The sequence below is a fragment of the Genypterus blacodes genome, unplaced genomic scaffold (genome assembly GCF_046128005.1).
Source record: "Genypterus blacodes isolate CSIRO-AG114 ecotype Tasmania unplaced genomic scaffold, CSIRO-AGI_Gbla_v1 ptg000003l_1, whole genome shotgun sequence".
Classification (NCBI taxonomy): Eukaryota; Metazoa; Chordata; class Actinopteri; order Ophidiiformes; family Ophidiidae; genus Genypterus; species Genypterus blacodes.
Window position 1 is genome coordinate 5,903,240 of NW_027466817.1, and position 19,261 is coordinate 5,922,500.

Below are 19,261 nucleotides of genomic sequence, written 5' to 3' on the forward strand. Positions count from 1 at the left end.
TCACAACTCCCACACCTATGATATTGATTTGATTAAAAGCAAACATTGGTTGGTTTATAAGATACATTTTATGTTGAGTATAAGTTAAAATCAATAAAAAAGCACCGTGTTGCACCAACTTTTAATCTTTCAGTTGTGTATTTTGATTTCCTCCAATGACACACAACAGTAAACACACTATGAAACGAAACACTCAACCCGACAAGTTTGTCATTTGGTGTTTTGTGTAAACTCGCAGCGCAGAGCGACAAAGATGACCTCATGTTGATCTCTCTAATACAACAATGTCTGCCTTTCCTCGGGGGGTTTAGATGGACTCCACAGACCTTTTTGCTGTACATTAATGCAGTGGCTGGCTATGATAAGAGCTGAGCTTTGTGTATGTGTGTGTGTCTGTGTGTGCTACAGGCGTATGTGTCTGCGTGCGTTATATAACTTATACTTGGAGAAACTCAACTTATCAGCAGCACAGACCTTGAGTGCGGCAACTATAAAGGTTAGAAAAAATCGAATAGGTTTCTTTTGTTAGTTTGCTTACATTTTATGGAAATAACTTCAATCTGTCTGGCTCACTTTTTATTCTGCCACAACAAACAGTGACTAAATCTTCACTTTCTAAATCATTTTGGACTTAACTGCTGTAACTATTGATTTGTAGATTTGCTAGATTTTTATTGCCACAGAGCGCTTAGGCTGACTTTTTGATGTTGTGTGTGCGTGTGTGTGGATGTGTGTATATGTGTGTGTCTCTGTATTCAGGCAGCGAATGAGAACCCAGGGCTGGCTGACCCAGGACATTGTCATAAAAATACTGCAGAAGAAGAACTTATAAATCAACCACCATGAGTTGCAACTTCACAATGCCTGCAGACGAGGAGGAAGGCAGGACGTAAGCTGCTGGGTGAATGGTGTGTGTGAATGCAGTGAAGGAGGAAGAAATGTGAAGGAAAAGCTTCTATGCAAATGACATCTTTGTAAAATAGGAGAATTAAACCAGCAAGGAATTACACTATTAACTTGAAAGGCATATCAAACTTCCATTTTTATTTGTATTTTGTTTGCCTGCTCCTCTTCACAGACAGGATCATTACCTCAAGGACACTTCAGCCGGGTCCATAATAATTGTCATCTGAGCTCGTGTTGATGTTTCAGACTGCCGCATTAGCCTATTTGGTCGCCAGGGGGAGCTGTTCCTCCACTAATCCGTTCCTATCCATTGTTCTCTTCCTTCGTTCTTTCGTTTCTGTCTGTAATTGAATTCTTTGCGCCTTGAACGGTGATTGATGGTAGTAATGAATTCACACACACATATACACACCCACATACACACACGCACACTCACACGCACACTTTGGATGAATTTTAAATGTACCTCCTGCATAGTTCCAGGCACAGCCGGAGTTCTACCTTAATCCTTCCTTCACTTAACAAACTAACAGCTGTCACTATGATCCGTGTGTCACACACGCGCACGCACGCACGCACGCACACACACACACACACACACACACACACACACACACACACACACACACACACACACACACTTGCTCGTGTGTCCATTTAAGAGATCTACGCTCTGAACATGTGTTTTTCCACACCTGACACTTTTATTAATTGCTTCATTTCATTGTCCCCTGCAGCCGTGAAAGAAGTTGGAGTTTGACTGTATGTGACTCTTCGTCTCAGTGTTTTCAGAGCTCCTGATTGACAGGCGAGAGGCAGAGAGCCAGGAGGCGAATGAGCCGGCCAGAGCTCTGAAACACATCCTCAGCACCGGAGCAGATGAGATCAATGACAGGGAACGCTTCGTACGGACCGTCAAGTATGACAGCCCAGTGCATGTGTGTGCGCGCACGTGTGTGTGTGGTTTCATCAGAGCATGAGAGATTCAGTCTAACTTCTTACCCTGTGAGTACATTTTAGCAGAAAGTGTAGAGATTATCTGAATCACAATCCAAAACCCAATGCTACATAACATGAATTGTAAAGATTTCACAGTACATCATGCACAAGACTACACACACACACACACACACACACACACACACACACACAGACCTTTGTGGTTTTGCTTTAGTGGCTTTTAGTTGTTACCCATAAGAAATTGACACAAGAGGTCATATGGATTAAGTGTATTTTACTGTGGCGCCTTGTTGCGATTAAAGATCCTCCAGTAGCGCTCAACGTGCCGTGACGTATGCAAATGAGATATCACACAAAGCAATGACGAGGTATTCCAGTGACAGGATATTACAAGACCTTCACTTTTTTCCCTTTATATGCAGACAAATAGACTTGCCTTGACACACACACACACACACACACACACACACACACACACACACACACACACACACTGGCACAACAGTGAAACATTTTCCTGTGTTCTTGGCCCACGCTGCCATTATTTTCATCACATTCAATACTTTTAGTGAGTCACCGCTTCAGGACTCGAATGTGAAATCAATTCAAGGAAGGATTTTAAGTGCTTGTGAATGGAGAAACGGTCCAACGTCAACGGATGTTTACAAGAAATCAGAAGAAAGAGACGCGAGCCGGATCAAGGAACTGAGGTTTCAGGGCTATCTGGAGGATTTTGTGTTGTTTAACAAGTAGTAATGTGTGTGTGTGTGTGTGTGTGTGTGTGTCTCTCTCTCTCTCTCTCTGTGTGTCTGTGTCTGTGTATGACTGTGTGTGTCATCCACAGACACAGTGCAGTTAATAGTGTCTTCAGGAAATACCAGTAACTGGACAGACAAGTAGGTCCACGCATACACACACTTACAAATGTCGTTCCTTTGAAAGTAATAGAGCTGCAAACTGTCTGTATGTATTGGTGAGACACTGGAAAAACAACAGGAAGAATTTGAGAAATACTCCCAAGAGCTTCAGTAAGTCTCCAAAGACACTTCAGAGATGGGAAATGTGACACCTTTTCTTCTTTTTCCTTGTTTCAGGATTTTCCCGTTTCTCTCTCTGTTCTATAGCTTTCCAGTTACAAACATGTTTCATATACACACATACACACATTGTCGCCTTCATTTGATCCCAGGCTCGCTTTTATCAAATCCGCCATTGTTGAGTTGTTTCCCTGACCCATATCCTGGGGATGCACGCTTGTTTTCTCAGAGGTTTGACATTCTCCCTTCCAGCACATATCAAAGTGTTTCCCTGGATCAATCCTGATATCATTTCCATGGTTCCTTTGCTATATGATCCATTCGCCCGTGCCCGTGTCCCTGTCAGAGTGTCTGTTCTCGCCCCCCACCGAAACAACACGAGGCCTAAAGAAGACACACACTCGTGCACACACATATTTGGACAATGGGTGATGGGAGGTTTTAGACTTTGTGAAGGAAATGTATTATTTTGTGATAATTTACATTTCTGCAGCCTCGAGCTGAGATCCAATGGTTTAAGATTCGAAGATGAATCTTTTGACCTTACATCTCAGGGAATTCTTACACTTTTATAATGTTCAGTCAGATTCTTGAATCGATATTTCCTTTCCCTCTCTATTCACTGTACTGTGTGTGTGTCTGAGTGAGTTGGGCAAGTTCCACCTCCTTAAAAGTTTGATGAATGCAAAAGTTTGAAAAAATACAAGGAAGAATAGCGACGCTCAGCCCTCAATATCCAGCGCTGCAATATGTATATTATACTTTCTCGCTTTTTTTTCCTCATTTCTAAAGCATATTTTTGTATCTTTTGAACGTTATCACATATATTGGCACTAATATCCCCTGTGAGAGTTTCTGAGGGTGGATAATTGCTACAACTGCTCCAATAAGAAGCCTGAATGAGAGAAATCCACTCAATTACAACGACCTGGAAGCTGCAGAGTTTAATGAATCTAGATGCGGTCGGATATCGACGTGATTGGCTGTGTTTTTACGCAGCAAATTTGATTGCCAATCAAACATTGCACGGACCGTTCGAACATAAATAAAGTAATGGGATTCTCTGGAACAAACAGTACGAAGAGTGCAGAACACTTTGAGTTTGAAAATGAGTAAGGATTTTCAAAAGTGGGTCTCTCTCTACAGTTCCTTCACACATTGTTGTGAGAAAGAGGTTCATTTTCTCTCACTTCACCCTTCTTCTCACTTTCTTCGACTGCACCTCTTTCCGAGCCGTACCAATTTTCCCTATTCCAGCAAGTTCATTCTTCTCCCTTTATAATAGTGGATTTTCCATGGCGGATTTGTGAGGGGCTATTTTTGGGTCTCTGTACGGCGCTCCTACCCGCGCTGCTGTAATCCAATTGTGATGGCGTTAATTTTTAAAGCTTTATTATTGAAATTGCTGAGACCTCATTTTCTGATCCTGTCGCCTTTGACAGCTGCCGTAATCAGCTAATTCAAGTTATTCCAGGCCATTAAGTCATACGCAGAGATTTGTCATGGTCACGGGAGAGGAAGGAAGGGAAAGGGAATAGATCCTATCTGGGTTGGATATATTGCTTTTTGTGTATTCACGCTTGCAGTCATACAGGCGATGTACTCCGCTCATTTTTTTATTTTCCTCATTAGTTCTGTGTGAGTGCAGAGCGAGAAATGACCCACAGGGTCCTTCAAATGCTTCTATAAACCTCCAGTTGTGTGTGTGTTTTATTTCATTTAGGTCGACATCAGTATTTGTAGGTGTTTTACTGCATGTACACGTTTATGAGCAGCAGTATGTAGCTATGGTGTGTGTGTGTGTGTGTTTAGGGTGTAATTGAGCCCTACTCAAAGATAATCTCCACTCCAGTGCTTTAATCTGTGAATAGGAGCAACAACACACACTGGCGCATAGTCGATAGGGCCTGGACTCACAAACACAACTCGTTTTGACGACTTGGTTGCCAGGAAACTTAGCCTGAGTCTTTGAGAGTGAAGCATAATAAAAGAAAAGAATAGCTTGTGTGTGTGTGTGTGTGTGTGTGTGGCCTCCGCTACTGTCTGGGCTTCTGGGGGTAGTTTGTTAACTCTCTGTGGGTGTGTGTGTGTGTGTGTGTGAGTGTGTGTGTGTGTGTGTGTGCGTTCCAAGCTAGAGTTGTTAATGTTGATTTCTTCTCAGGCTTTGCTGGTGAAACCTCTGGACACAAAGCTCTGGTTCTGCTCCGCTCTCAGAATCAGAGGAATCTCCCGTGGCTCTTGTAAAGTCGAAGACAACGAGAGGATGAAGATTTGTTTAAAACGTAAGACGTGTTTTACTTTTTAACCAACCTCATTGCCTCTAGGCACGGAGTGGAACTCTGGGACAATCTTCTGTGGACCTGTTTTAAACTAAGACGATGAAATTGGATTCGGGTATGTTTGAATTTGTTATTATGGGGTTGTGAGTATCCTATTTCTGACTGGGTAATGCGCCTTTTGAATAAAAACCTGAGTGCGCCGTGTTATCTTGGAAGCATACAGCAAACTTGACACTGCAGGCCCACAGGCTGACATATAAAGTTATAAAGTTTCTTCTATATTCCCTGTTGAAGGTGAAACATCCACATAAGGCTGTTTTTGTTCCACGCCTCAACAAACCTCCCAGTGATCAGCCATTTTATCTGTTTTAGACTCCTTAACAGTCCTATTTCCTCCACCAGTGAGATCATGTTCCTTACTTGTTTTTAATGATTCCTCCTGCGAGAGTTTTTCAAAATTCTTGTCAATTTATTCAAAAATCAGTTGTATGTCAGGTGAATGATCGACTAAAGAGAAAAAAGCTGTTAATTATTAATATGATTAGAATCAGACACATTCTGTCGCGGCTTTTTTGGACTTGGTTGAGGCTTTTGTGGCACAGAACTCATTTTGTAGACAAAATTCTCTGCATTTGGTACATCAGTAGGAGTAGAATCTCTGTCACGGTGTCACAACCACTCAGCAAAGTACACACTGTGCTTTACCTTCAACTGTGGCGAAGAGGACGAGGTGAGTCTTAGATTTCTTTGATTACACTGAATGATGATTTGTACAACTCAAACACAGACAGAATCCCCGCAGTGACAGCTTGAGGAGAGCTGAATCAAGAGGCCATCTCGGGCGAACGCCAGAGGAAGAGGAGGAAGAGGAGGAGGAGCAGCACTCGCACAGAGGTACAGGATGACAGAACTTTCATCACAACTATTGACTGAGATGAGTTTCAGTCTAAGTTTGAAAATATTTCCGTGGACTAGTTTTATTGAGCTGTGATTTGTGAAGCCTCCTGCGTGCCAGAGAGCAGCTCAGTATGTAGCTGATTAGTAGTTACCACCTTCGTAAACAAAACATGGCAGAATGTATTGCGCAATATAAATGAAAATTCCTTTCCCCTGCAGGGTTTCATCATTTCCTCGTTTACTGCTATAACATAAAGTTTACATCTCTGGCAATATACTCCTTCTTGCTAGTGATGTAGTTAATAAGACGGCGGATGAATTACAACCTCGTGCAAGCGATCGCACTGAAGTCAACCAATTAAAAGTTCCAGGAAAAGCCAGCGTTTCGTCCCTGTCATCATAAACCTTTCCTCACTCGCTGCCACTTCCTGTGAATATATGCCGTAAACATTTAAGTCCAACTCAAAAGACAGACTTTGTTGGTGACTTTGTTGGTGTTTTGATTTATAGAATACGGCAGAAAGACTTTATCCCTTTTCCCTCACAGGATATTTCCGAGTTTAACTGCTGTATTATTTAGCAACATTAAAGGGAAGAAAAGTATTGAGTGGATGTCTGGCATTTCACTCTCATCTCTGGCCCCGGGCTGGTTGAACAAATCTCGCTTTTTTGATGAATGTTGATAATCTACACGCCTGCAGTAGTTTATTCTGCTTACCTTTCATTAGAGGGACTTGAAATGTTTTAGTAACCTAGAAGAAACTCTAAGACACGCCTCCTCTTAGAGCCACGCAGCTGGGAGATATGTGTTGAAAATGAAAAACCTCCACGCAGACATGTTTGGATAGAGCGAGGCAGAGCCAACAAAAGATCCCTGCTGCTGCTGTAACCCTGCCGTATGATTACGGTGACACGGCAACTGACTGTGAAACAGATATGGAACGTTAATAAGGGATTACGAGAGCTGGGAACATCTCGCTTCATTATGTAGCACTGAGAGATGCAGGGAATCTATTATTTGTCTGAGAATTTGCTGTATAGACTCTCTCTCACACACACACAAACACACACACACACACACACACACACACACACACACACACACACACACACACACACACACACACACACACACACAAATACACTTTGCCTTTCTGACCTTGTCTGGAATGATACTGATTGATTGACAGGGCTGAGCTGTAACCATGGGAACAAGGATGGAGGTGGCACAGCTTGAGAGCAGAATGAATATTGAAGATTACAGGAAGCTACAGAGTGTTTTCCTGGTGAGCCTCTTCCTCTCTTTCTGTTCACTTTCTTAGCAGCCTCACATTAGTGCATCTCTTGGTAACATGGGAGACATATTTGCCAGAAGTTCCAATGTTACAACACCAGAATCAGCACGTGAAACATCCTATAATCCTGTTGTCCTATCCTGATACAGGACGCCTCAGGAGCAACGTGCTCCTTGTCCAGACCCGAATTTGTGGATCTGGCTTGGTCCGCTGTGGGCCGCGGCTCCAAAGAGGAATACGGCCTCCTGTTTGACAGCGTGGTGGTCACTCAGGACCACCGCGGTCTCCTGTTGGACAGCGACTCCGTGAAGGAGGAGGGACGTGTGGACTGGGGAGGGATGTGCTCCTTCCTGCTGCTGGAGCTTTCTGACAAAGTGGAGCAGGACCGAGCCAGCTGCGTGCCTTGCTGGAGACCTCCGTCCACTCTGACCTGTCCACACCGAGACCCCGTCCAGCAGGTAATGGGGTCGCTGACCTCTCAGAGTGTTAGAGGGAGTGGGCTTGTCATGCGGGGTTAGAACACTCTCACAGTCTTTTTAAAGGTGTTTTAAAGGTTATTCGTAGCATTTGAGACATGAATAAAACCTTCACCTGTCCTAAATAATATCTTGCCACTTATAGTATTTGTAGTTTGTAAAACTCTGCTGACGTTGCGCAATTCCACATGATTAAATTTGGTGAGGAAACCTTTAAAAGTTGGGCCCCAGCTAATCAAAATGGCACACCTCCTTTGAGATAAATGAGCCCCGGACTCCTTTAACATCTATCAATTAATATGCAAATAAAGGGGCAAGTATAAAGTGCCTACTGCCGCGGATAAAATGATGGCTCAACACTTTAATCTTTCAATCCTGAGAATGTCAAAATGTCAGAATGTTGTGTCAGTTTTCTTTCCAAAGGGGTGAAAGCTCTGACCCTTTAAGGTGAGATCAGTCTTTTTAATCAGACAGCGACATGCGTATGTACACGTTGTAAAACTACCAAGGGAAATGTTACATACTGTAGTGCAGTGCACAAATTCAGCACTTTATGAGTTTTTTTCGCAGTAGGTACTACTGGAAAGTCACAAAGTCTGACACATCCTAGGTAAGGTCCAGTGAACAGAATCGTCCAAACACTACAATATACTTTATAACCATTACGTAATGAAACTGTAATCACCAAGGATGCCACGCAGGGTCACAGCAGCCTGGATGCCAAATATGTGTCAGCTTAAGAGAGACGCCTGAGAGGGACCAGATAACACAAACTCCAAACAGATCAGTGTTCCAGTTCGTACTTAAAAAAGTCCTTTCATCCATTTCCAATACATCCTGTGCAGCCTGTCCCAAGATACAACAACACACACACACACAAACACACACAAACACACACACACACACACACACACACACACACACACAGAGGCAAGGTACAACCTGGACAGGTGTTTGGACTGTGGGAACAAAACGGCGGCAGATAAATCACTCGCATATCAAACATAAATTATATTTGGAGGATGAATGGTCTTGTTTTACAGTAGCACACGAGCAGATGGACTTTTAGCGAGATATTGAATAAGCGGCAACAAACTCCCTCAAACCACAATAGGAAGGTATTAACAGCTTGGCAGTGTGAGTAAACAGATGTGGCACGCCTGAGATAAACTCTCTCTGCTCCCAGAGTCTCCCTTTGCTATTTTCAGCGACGGATAGCAACGGTCGCCCTTGCCAACGAGTCTCATGGAGATGACGGAATGGTGCAACATTACCCATTACCCATTTTGTGAGACACAAAGCTGTGTAGGTATTTATGATGCCGACTGTTGCTAACAATAAAGTACTCAAGTCACAACGACAAAAAGCTGAGAAATCCTCAATATTGGAGGAGGAATTACAGGCTGTCAGGACCCATTGTGAATTTTTAGAGTTTGCTGGATTTTCTTAATTCAAGTGCTGTTCTCTCGCAGCAAGAATGTGCTGGTTTTGAATCCACCTTTGCCCTCTCCATGTGGAGGTTATGTTCTCCCCGTCTGTGCCAGCCAGCAAGCCAGAAACATAACGTTGGACAGGAACACTGAGCATCTGCAGGAAACGCTCACACACACACTCTTAAACACATTCAGAGGTGATGCGTTTCAGAGTCATCAGCCCTGTTGATGTCCAAGCCTTATGTTCTCACTCAGATGTCATCAAAGGCTTTAAAAGACCTGGTTCCGGTCTCCATCACTCACTTGACCTGGGAAAGCACACACACACACTTCCCCACAAGGAATCTGGCCACTTGTAGTTTTCAGCTGTCTTCTCTCTGCAATCCGCCATGGTCTGATCCTGTATGTGGGAGAAACACTGCTCCCTATCCGGTTTCCCCACTATTCCAAGATGATAATGATGATACTACCTCTGTAGACACTGGTAAACAAATTAAATATTGATTTCAGTAACAGCAGGATAAGGTCAAACACCCTCTTTTGCCTCCCCTCACTACCTCTAACTAGCATCGATCCTTTACTGCCAGTTCTAATTTCTTTATCACTCATTGAACTGGAAGATTTCTTACTTAAAGATTAGCTGCGCAATCTGCTATAAGCGATTCATGAGGAGCACAACAACATTTTAGGAAGAGCTCTAATGCCGCTCTGGGAACTGGCGCTCCAATGCTGTGAGACGTGCTAGTTATTTTGTCCATCCTGTATCTTTCTCAAGGTGAAACGGTTGTTGTTGTTGTCTGGTAATGTCTTCCTCAGGTGTTGTACCTGCAGAGTTCGGGTCAGTATCTGACCGTGAGTAAAGGCGGCACTGTGGGGCTGCGGGCCAGAGAAGACATGTCTGTCCTCCACACGTATCGACTACAAAACAGCACCGTCAGACCCAAAGACCTCTGGGTCACAGACGTGGTGCTGCTGCAAAATGTGCACAAGGTGAGCGTTATCTATTGATAATTTAGAGAAAAGCGATCGATAGTTGTCAAAATAATTATCAATCATTTGTACAACGGTGAGAAACGAAAATCTTTAAGTCAGTCCGTTCATTTACAAATGGTTTTGCTGATACGCAATTATATTCAGTAAGTAGACACACATTCCTTTTCCTGCAATGAGCCCATCACTTATCGATCAATACTTTTAATTAGTATTATTTTAGCTTATTTGTGTGTGACGGATATTGTTGTGCGTCACACTACCCTACAAGTGAAATATGATTTGGCTGCATAAGAGAGGGTCATTACAGAGGTTGTTGCCATAGCATCATCTATCATATTGATGAGCAATTTAAATGTGGAGTAAAAGCAGATGTCTTTGTTTCTTTTACCTTGGCTGCCCTTCCTTTTCTTCTACTAATTTTCCTCCCCCCTTTCTTGTGTTTCCAGATAGCTGTGTCCTTCACAAGTAAGGAGGTGTGTTTTTACGATACACTGTCTAAAGAAGACTTCAGCTGCATCTACAAACTGCAGGTAACACTCTCCTTCTCCCATTCTCTATTATTATTTGTGTAAACGTCACCAAAAACTTGAATACTTCTAGTCTTTCTCATGTACTTCTGTGTGGCAGCATATACTGCATAACACTGTGGGAAGGTAGACGGACATACATTTATAAAGCACATCCCTTCTATCTTGTCCAGGGTCTAACATTTACCCCTTGGTGTCTGGACTACTGGGTGGATCCCTCCAACCCTGACCATGCTGTCCTCACCATAGGGGACATCGGAGGACAGGTCAGAATGTACTCAGCATTTTTTTATTATTGCCACATCCACTGCTCTGTGACTTTATATGTGTGTGTGTGTGTGACGGTGTACATGTGTGTTTGTGCTTTCCCAGGTCAGCGCTTTATGTTTCACCTCAGCCCAGATCTCCCTGTTTGAGCGACCCAGTCTGAGGGGGGAGTCAGATACAGCAGACAGCATCCTGTGGGAGGATGTGGTCAAAGGGAAACAGCACTCCTGTTACACACTCACACACCGGGCGCACACACAGGCCTGGGTTCGACGAGGTAGGTACACACCTACTCACACTGTAACTCACACTCCATTGTTGATTCAAAATGAAATTACCTTTTGTGCAGTCTCTCTCTCTCTCTTCATTTCCCAATGAACTAATATCGATCATATGTATTGATTTTGTGTCCCTCCATCTGCTGTGTCTTGGTGTCAATCTCAAACTCCTCGGACTCCATTTCATATACAAAGTAAATGAAGTTCACAAGATTAAAAAGCAGTGACTCATCAATTATTGAATTTGTTTGGTTGGAATCACATTTCCAGACTCTTGCTGTTTTGATTCTCATGTCTGCTCGTTATTCGACGGAGAGATTGAAAACGAGCATTGAAAATCAGTGGTGCAGACGATAGACTACAGACAAGAAGAACAATGCAGTCTGGGTGACAAGCTGACCTGAGGCGTACCCACCCACCCACGCACACACACACACACGCGGACACACACACACGCGCGGACACACACACACGCGCGGACACACACACACACACACACACACACACACACACACACACACACACACACACACACACACACACACACACACACACACACACACAAACACACACACACACACACACAAACGCACACACTTTACCTTGAGATCTGTGATGATAGCCCCTGTCATTGCTGGCTTCCTGCCACTTTCACTCGAGCATTATGCAACACCATGAAAATGTTCTGAGAGTTTCGGGCTCTTAGGTTGTCACACACACACGCACACACACACACACACACACAGACAGACACACACACACACACACACACACAGGCCCTATGAGACAACTCACTTTAACTCAGCCTGGGTAACAAGGGGTCACTTGGTTGTATCGTGATTGCATCATTACGATGGAGTCGTTCTGAAGAGTCTGTGGGCTGTTTGATTCAGCAGCAGCAGCAGCTGCATTGAAACCCAGCTGGCCTGAAAGCGACGGCTTTGACAAAGACTAAACAAAAATAAAGAACTTACAAATAAGCACAACAAATGCGGAAACAAGAAGGGGTGACACAGAGGAGACAATGTCAAACCATTCAAAGCAGCGCTTAATTGAAATTTTATAGGCTTTGTGTGTGTATGTGTATATGTGTGTGTGCGCTTGTGAAAAGGCAAGAGAGAGTATGTAAGGCATTCTGTGTGTGTGCCTTTGCTTTTGTAGTGTTTTTAGAGTGCGACAAAGAGGCTGTGTGTGTGTGTGTTTTCCTACCTCTCGGGTGCTGGCGTAGTTCTTTTGAAGTTGCCCACCCCGGAGCGCCATTGGGCTGTTTACCATTAGACACAGCTGGTTAGGCAGACCTCCGAACCTTCAGGCTCCCGGGCCACAGGAGAGAGAGAGAGACGGAGGGAGAGAGAGAGGAAAGGAAAAAGAGAGAGGGAGAGAGAAAGAGAGGTGTAGTGGAAGTGGAAATTGGGAGGAAATAGAGATGGACACAGACCCTTAAGGACGCAGCAGTAGAGATGTAAGGAAGTGCAGTTTGTGTGTGTGAGTGAGCAATGCATTAACATATTCACATAATGTTGTGATCAAAGACGTGAACGCAAACATTAATAACAGATCTAAAGAATGGAGCCCACATAAAATCTGCCATAATATGCGACGATTTGTTGTGGAGGATATGATTTGTGCTTTGATGTGGTTGTCATGCCCACTGTTCTTATTCTAATGCTAAACTCGGAGCAATTAAAATGTGACATTCCGCTCGTGGCGTGGTGGAAACAGGCACTCTGCATGACAAATAGCTGGATTTGTGATTTGTATGTGTATTAGTGAGGGAGAGATTCACAGTCAGGTCTGAAAATGCCTGTGATCATTTCATTCACGGTGCCGAGAAAAGATGTTATGTATGAAAATGTAATCACCCGTAGTCATTTGCCTTCCCCGTGTGCCAGATCTCTGACCTCAGACTGTCACATGCCCATATCGTTAAATGCACGCATTTGTTCAGTCATTTCGCCATTCTCAATCAAAGCGTTAATTGAGATATGGCAACACGAGATCCATTATATTTTCTGCGTTATGAGGGCTCAAATCAAAAAGCGGCCTAATTCCCTGCTGTGCTGAGCCGGTGGATTTGCTTGATTTGCCATACAGCATACAGTCATTTAGGATTCCGTGCCGAAAGCAGCTCTCCTTTAGAATTTAAGTAATGAAAGTATTTTTTTTTTAACACCAGAAGGAAGTAATTTGTTAGAAATTAATTAGAAACAACACTGAGCTGTTCTGTTTTACACTCAATTTGTTAGATTCAGAAGACATCGCAGTGCAGATGTTATTGCTATTTGCTGCTTCACAGTTGCTCCACACAGGGGATTTGTTTGATGTGAAAACTCCCCCTATAGTGGCTGCTGAAGTATTAAAGGTAATTGTTCTTATCTTCTTACATTATCTTTATGATGTAATTTAGAAGGCTATTATGGAAGTATGTGTGTGGGCATTGTCAAAGGCATATACAAGCCCAGTGAGTCTCTAGGTCCTGAACTGCCCTCAAAGCTTATTCCTTCCTTTACTTCTAGTTCATGTTGACATCAACTTAGTGTGTGTGAGTGTGTGGCAAGCATTTGTGATTCACTGTGGTTATTGCCTGTTGTTTTCACTCAGTGTGTACAGTTTTGCTGCAAGAGAGAGCAGAGGTTCATCAAAGCAATCTAAAGGTTTTAAAAATAGCCCTGTAAGTGAAAATGAAAATATAGAATCTTAAATGCAACATAAGCTCATGTTGACTCACTTTACAATGTTCTGCCAAATACAACAGGACCCCCATTATACAAAGTTAATTTAATGGACTGTGTATATGCTTAATTTTTCACCTCCAATTTTCTACTTCAGGTGATATCAAAGGCAGGCTCGTTCATCATTCTATAATTTCAAGTTTTTAGGTGTTAGTGCTCCTGTCTCCTCTCACTTCCTGTCTTCTCCTTCCCTGTTGTAGTCCATTATCTGGGCGCCCTGGAGGCTTTTGTGTCGTGCAGCACCAGGCCACAGAGCAGCATGGTGATCGGCTGGAGGGAGAAGGAAAGCAAGAGCCTGCGTATCTCTTTTTTCGTCACACAGAAAGGAGTGTGGGACATGGACCACCACCCTGAGCTCAATCTAATAGGTCTCCACAAACACAAACACACTTTTGCAAGCAAGCTGCATACTGTACATGATATCAAAATGCAAAAATAAATATATGTATATATATGTTTTCCTGAAACTGGTTACATCTGCTAATTTGACACATATTTTGATTGGCTGTAGCCACAGCAGGAGTGGACCACCAGGTCCTGCTGTGGAACCCTTGCGTGACCTCAGAGCCGGTGAGCGTGCTCAGTGGCCACCGGGCTCCTGTCACCGCTGTGCGCTTCATACACGCCAAACAACAACTGCTCAGCTTCTCCAAAGATAAGGTAGGCGTGTGTGCTTGAGAATATCAATAATAAAATGAAAGTTTCTCTCTCTCTCTCTCTCTCTCTCTCTCTCTCTCTCTCTCTCTCTCTCTCTCTCTGCCTCCCTGTTGGAACATAGATCATATTCTTCTTCTTGGATTTTCTGAAGAGGATGAATATTTTAGAAGTAATTTTGGTTCCATCAAAACACCATCTGCCACTGCGAGAATTTCTGAAAGCTTCTGGAACAGACACACATTTTGTCTGTGTGCTGCAAAGTAACATGGCAGAGATCTTGTGAATTCTGACTTTGTGTCCCACAGTTCAGATTTACAGTGTCTCAAAAATGAGTCTGAAAAAGTCTGACATACTGCATCTGTAATTATTTTAGAATTATGTGTTTCTACATTTGTTGATGCATTTTTCAGTCCTCATGCCCTCTGAACCCCACTTGAACCATTACTTCTTTACTGCATGTCCAGGTCCTGTGTCTGTGGGACGTGTCCAGCCAGCTGTGCATTCACCGGCTGGCCGGCGTCTTCCCAAAGACGATGGATGACACGCGCACTTTGTTGTTCTTCCACGAGGAGCATCAGCTGCTCCTGCTTTCCTTCAACAGCCTGCTCCTCCTGCTGGAGACCAGGAGGGAGAAGAGAAGGACCACCAGCCATGAACACCCTGTCACCTGTGTGCTCTATAACAGTCTGTTCAGACAGGTATGTGGGGGAATTTACACACATTTTCCTTCCTGATTAATAATCAGCTTTTTGAGAATGTCAGAGCATTCACATCACTCTGGTCTATGACAGATGGAGAGTCAAATACGGAACACAGAACAAATGACTAAGCTTGGAGGATGTGGATATGGGGAGCATGGTGATAGGAGGACACGGGCAAAGTAAATTAAAGTCTCCTTCATTTAAGCAATTGAGAATATCTTGAAGACAATCTGTAAAGTAGACTGCATTAACAGAGAAGAGGCTTTCTGTGACGCTCGAGTGAGAATTACGACAGAGAACCTGTAAATCAGCGGAGCGGACAAAGAAGCTGACACAGTCTAAAGATGAGAGTTCAATGAGCTGATCCATCAATGGTGAGGCTCATCTCTGCCATGATGAGGTCTCCTGGATAAGCTTGTTGATTGACTGATTAAACGTATCGTAGCGGGCCCAATGCTACAACACACTACAGTATGCTCACTTGGGAATGACATAATCGCATTTTGGTTAATGAGACGCAAAAACATTTGATCTTTAATTCAGTTTACTGCAACTTTGCATAGATGCCATAACTATGAGAGAAACTAAATACAAAAAAAAATTTCTTTTTCTTTTTTTCTTTTTTTCTTTATTCTGACTTGATGGCAGCTTCAGTCACATATTTTCTTTCTTCTCTGGCGGCTAAATGAAGTGAAGTGAAGCGTGGAGGGCAGCGTGACTGTGTGAGTCAGTAATAGATACATCAGTGGGACCTGATTTCCTGGTGGCATTAAGTAGATCAAACTCTTCTTGGTGATTGATATCCTGCCTCTCTCTCTCTCTCTCTCTCTCTCTCTCTCTCTCTCTCTCTCTCTCTCTACAGGTTGTCAGTGGTGACTCTGCCTCCTCTGTAATCTGCTGGCTGGCTGACACAGGCCAAAAGGTCAAGCAGTTTCACAGTTGCCATGGCAACTCAGAGATCTCCGCCATGGCCCTGGATGGCACACAAACCCGCCTCTTTACCGCAGGCAGCGATGGAGAGGTCAAAGTAAGGGGACACACATACACACACGCACACACACACACGCACACACACACACACACACACACACACACACACACACACACACACACACACACACTCACACACACGCACACACACACACACACACACACACACACACACACACACACACACACACACACACACACACACACACACACACACACACACAGAGTGAGGCGCCACAGGTTAAGAGATGCAAACACTAGAATGCAAAATAGGCCTGAAACTAGAATTTGACAGTGTGAGAGGTGGAGAAAAGTGCAGTAAAATTCAGACTGCATTGAAATATCAGTATAATTGTAATGTATCTATAGCTTTAACAGTGTGCAGGCACAGATGAACAGGGCTGCAGGTCGTTAGATAAGGAAATACCTTCAAATCAAAGCTAACTTTCTGCCAGATGATGTTGCTCTCACTGTCATGCAGTAAATATTGTTCTCAGCAGCATGGAGGCGGGATGAACAAAGGCTTTATTGACATCTGACTCATTTTTGTCTTTGCTGTTTAACTGCACTGTACTGAGCTGGTTCACTGCACTGAACGGGTCTGTCTCTTGCTTGTCCTGCTCTGCTGTGTGCTAAATGAATAGTTTTCATGTTATTGTTATTGTATAAGGATTTCTTATTTGACATCTTATTTGGTGTTTAGTGCTTAATCCGCCACTAGCCTGCTCTGTGAGAATATGAATGAACAATGCACTTTTTAATTATATGAGTCACATGGGCACTCTGAGCCAACGAGACCGTGTATAAAGTGTGCCTTTGTCAGGTGTACATTCTCACTGACATTTGAAACAAGCACACGGGACACACAGCACAGAACAGTCAGTCATCCCATGGGCCAATTAGTAACCAGATGCAACATCTCACAGCCATGGCAGAGCAGGGACATCCAGAATATGAAAATTTGACCTTTTAATTATAGAATCCCCATAAGTCCATTCAGTGTTTTTTGCCAGAACACAGTTCCAAATTGTATCATCTGGCAAAACCGGACCGGTGGTATTTAACAGATCATGAGATGCGACAGAAGGATGGGTGTATAAAAGGAATATCCTCACACGAAGGGCCAAAAAAAACTAAACCCCTTGTGTTCATTTAATGAAAAAGGGGCGTTTTTGCTGCTTTTCAACATTTATGTTACAGCAAAGATAATTGGGGTGATTTTATCATTTGTAGGTGTGGGACTTCAATGGCCGCTGCCTTCACAGAATGAATGCTGGCCTGGGTCAAGCTGTGGAGATCTCCCAGGTGCTGCTGCTGAAGAGGAGCATACTGGTGATGGGCTGGGAGAGGTAGTGTGTGTACATATATGAGTTTGCTTTTTGCTTTTGTGCATTTGTGACACACAGAAGAGCATTTAATTGCAGGCAGTCAATAGATAAGATTGATGTGAGCAGATATCACTGTAAATGGTCATAGGCAAATAATTTCAATATAAAACAAAATGTGCAGTATTGCAACAGTCCATATTTGTACATTTAATACTCGATTGTTTCACTGAAGCAAAATCCTCAAGATGCAAATTCTCTGATGTTTTGATGTAATAACACTCTCATAAACTACATGTACAAGGACGAGAGGGAGCCTGCACCTGTGATAGTGTCAGTGTGTGCTTTTGTATGCACAAGAAAGACAGAAATGTGTGTGTGTCCATGTGTGTGTCCTTCCCTGCTCTCAGTGTCTGCCAAAAACTCAGAGCCAACCAGACATCTGGAGCCTAACTAGTCAGAACACTCCAGGGCTCTCCCATTTCCTTTAGTATCATCACCTCACGTGTATGTGTGTGCCCGTATGTGTTTGTGTGTGTATGCTTCTACACCCACATCACATCTGCACTTCATCTTCATCATCATCATCATTTCACACCTAGCGAGCTGAACTCAGCAGTGTGCTGTCATCAAGTTATACGACCCCACCCTCCTCCTTTTTCACCTTTCTGCACACACACACACACACACACAAACACACACACACACACACACACCACACACACACACACACACACACACACACACACACACACACACACACACACACACACACACACACACACACACAAGCATGCTCTCGCTCTCCTGGGTGTCACATTGGCAAAGGGAACATAGTTGACAGATCAGCAGTATAGTAAAAGAAAATATTGCTGCTATTGAGTTCCATCACTCATATTATTTCTTGTTTTTTTCCCACATCTTCCTTGGCTGCTCTTTAAGCCACACAGTGCTGTGTCACATGCCGTGTAATTCAAAAACCAGTCTCCTTCTGCTGCCGTCAGGATTCACACAGTTTGAAATATCCAAATCCCACTGATAGACATATTCCTCAATTTGAAGCCACACTGCATTCTTTGTTCATTTCAGGTATTTGCATTGCACCAAAAAAAGCAATAAAGCTGCTTTGGTGAGACGGAGCTAAATGTTTTAAAAAGGCGTACGTATTGTGTGAAACAGCTTTCAAATCTGCAAGAGTTAACTGTATGCCTGGCGAGAGTTTGAAGTTTGAAAATATGAGGCATAACAAATCAAAAATGCATTCAAATACAGTGTCTGCTGGCTTTAATCTGGCAGCAGAAGCTGGATCCAAAATGCAGCAAATTGCGTAATTTTCCTTGCGGGTAAAAAACAAATCTGAAATTTAGGAGTCCAGATGCATAATGCATTCTCATTCAAAGTCACGAGGTGCATTACGTCTTTGTGTCAGTAACAGCGGGACTACTCTGATTTCACAACTAGTATAACCATCTAATGTCAACATTTTGGAAACGGAAACAATCACAAGC

General features: G+C 43.3%; 1 protein-coding gene across 1 annotated transcript in view; it reads left to right on the forward strand.

Annotated features, from left to right (window-relative positions):
• Positions 1-19,261, forward strand: part of LOC142992323 (cilia- and flagella-associated protein 337-like) — a 35,053-nt gene that overhangs the window by 8,079 nt on the left and 7,713 nt on the right. Inside the window, exons 2-13 of the mRNA XM_076142694.1 lie at positions 1,690-1,844; positions 7,524-7,832; positions 9,059-9,112; positions 10,100-10,273; positions 10,723-10,806; positions 10,977-11,069; positions 11,176-11,347; positions 14,281-14,448; positions 14,592-14,740; positions 15,202-15,435; positions 16,301-16,465; positions 17,662-17,777. Of these exons, the coding sequence (XP_075998809.1) occupies positions 1,690-1,844; positions 7,524-7,832; positions 9,059-9,112; positions 10,100-10,273; positions 10,723-10,806; positions 10,977-11,069; positions 11,176-11,347; positions 14,281-14,448; positions 14,592-14,740; positions 15,202-15,435; positions 16,301-16,465; positions 17,662-17,777 (1,873 nt within the window). The remainder of the gene's footprint in view (positions 1-1,689; positions 1,845-7,523; positions 7,833-9,058; positions 9,113-10,099; positions 10,274-10,722; positions 10,807-10,976; positions 11,070-11,175; positions 11,348-14,280; positions 14,449-14,591; positions 14,741-15,201; positions 15,436-16,300; positions 16,466-17,661; positions 17,778-19,261) is intronic.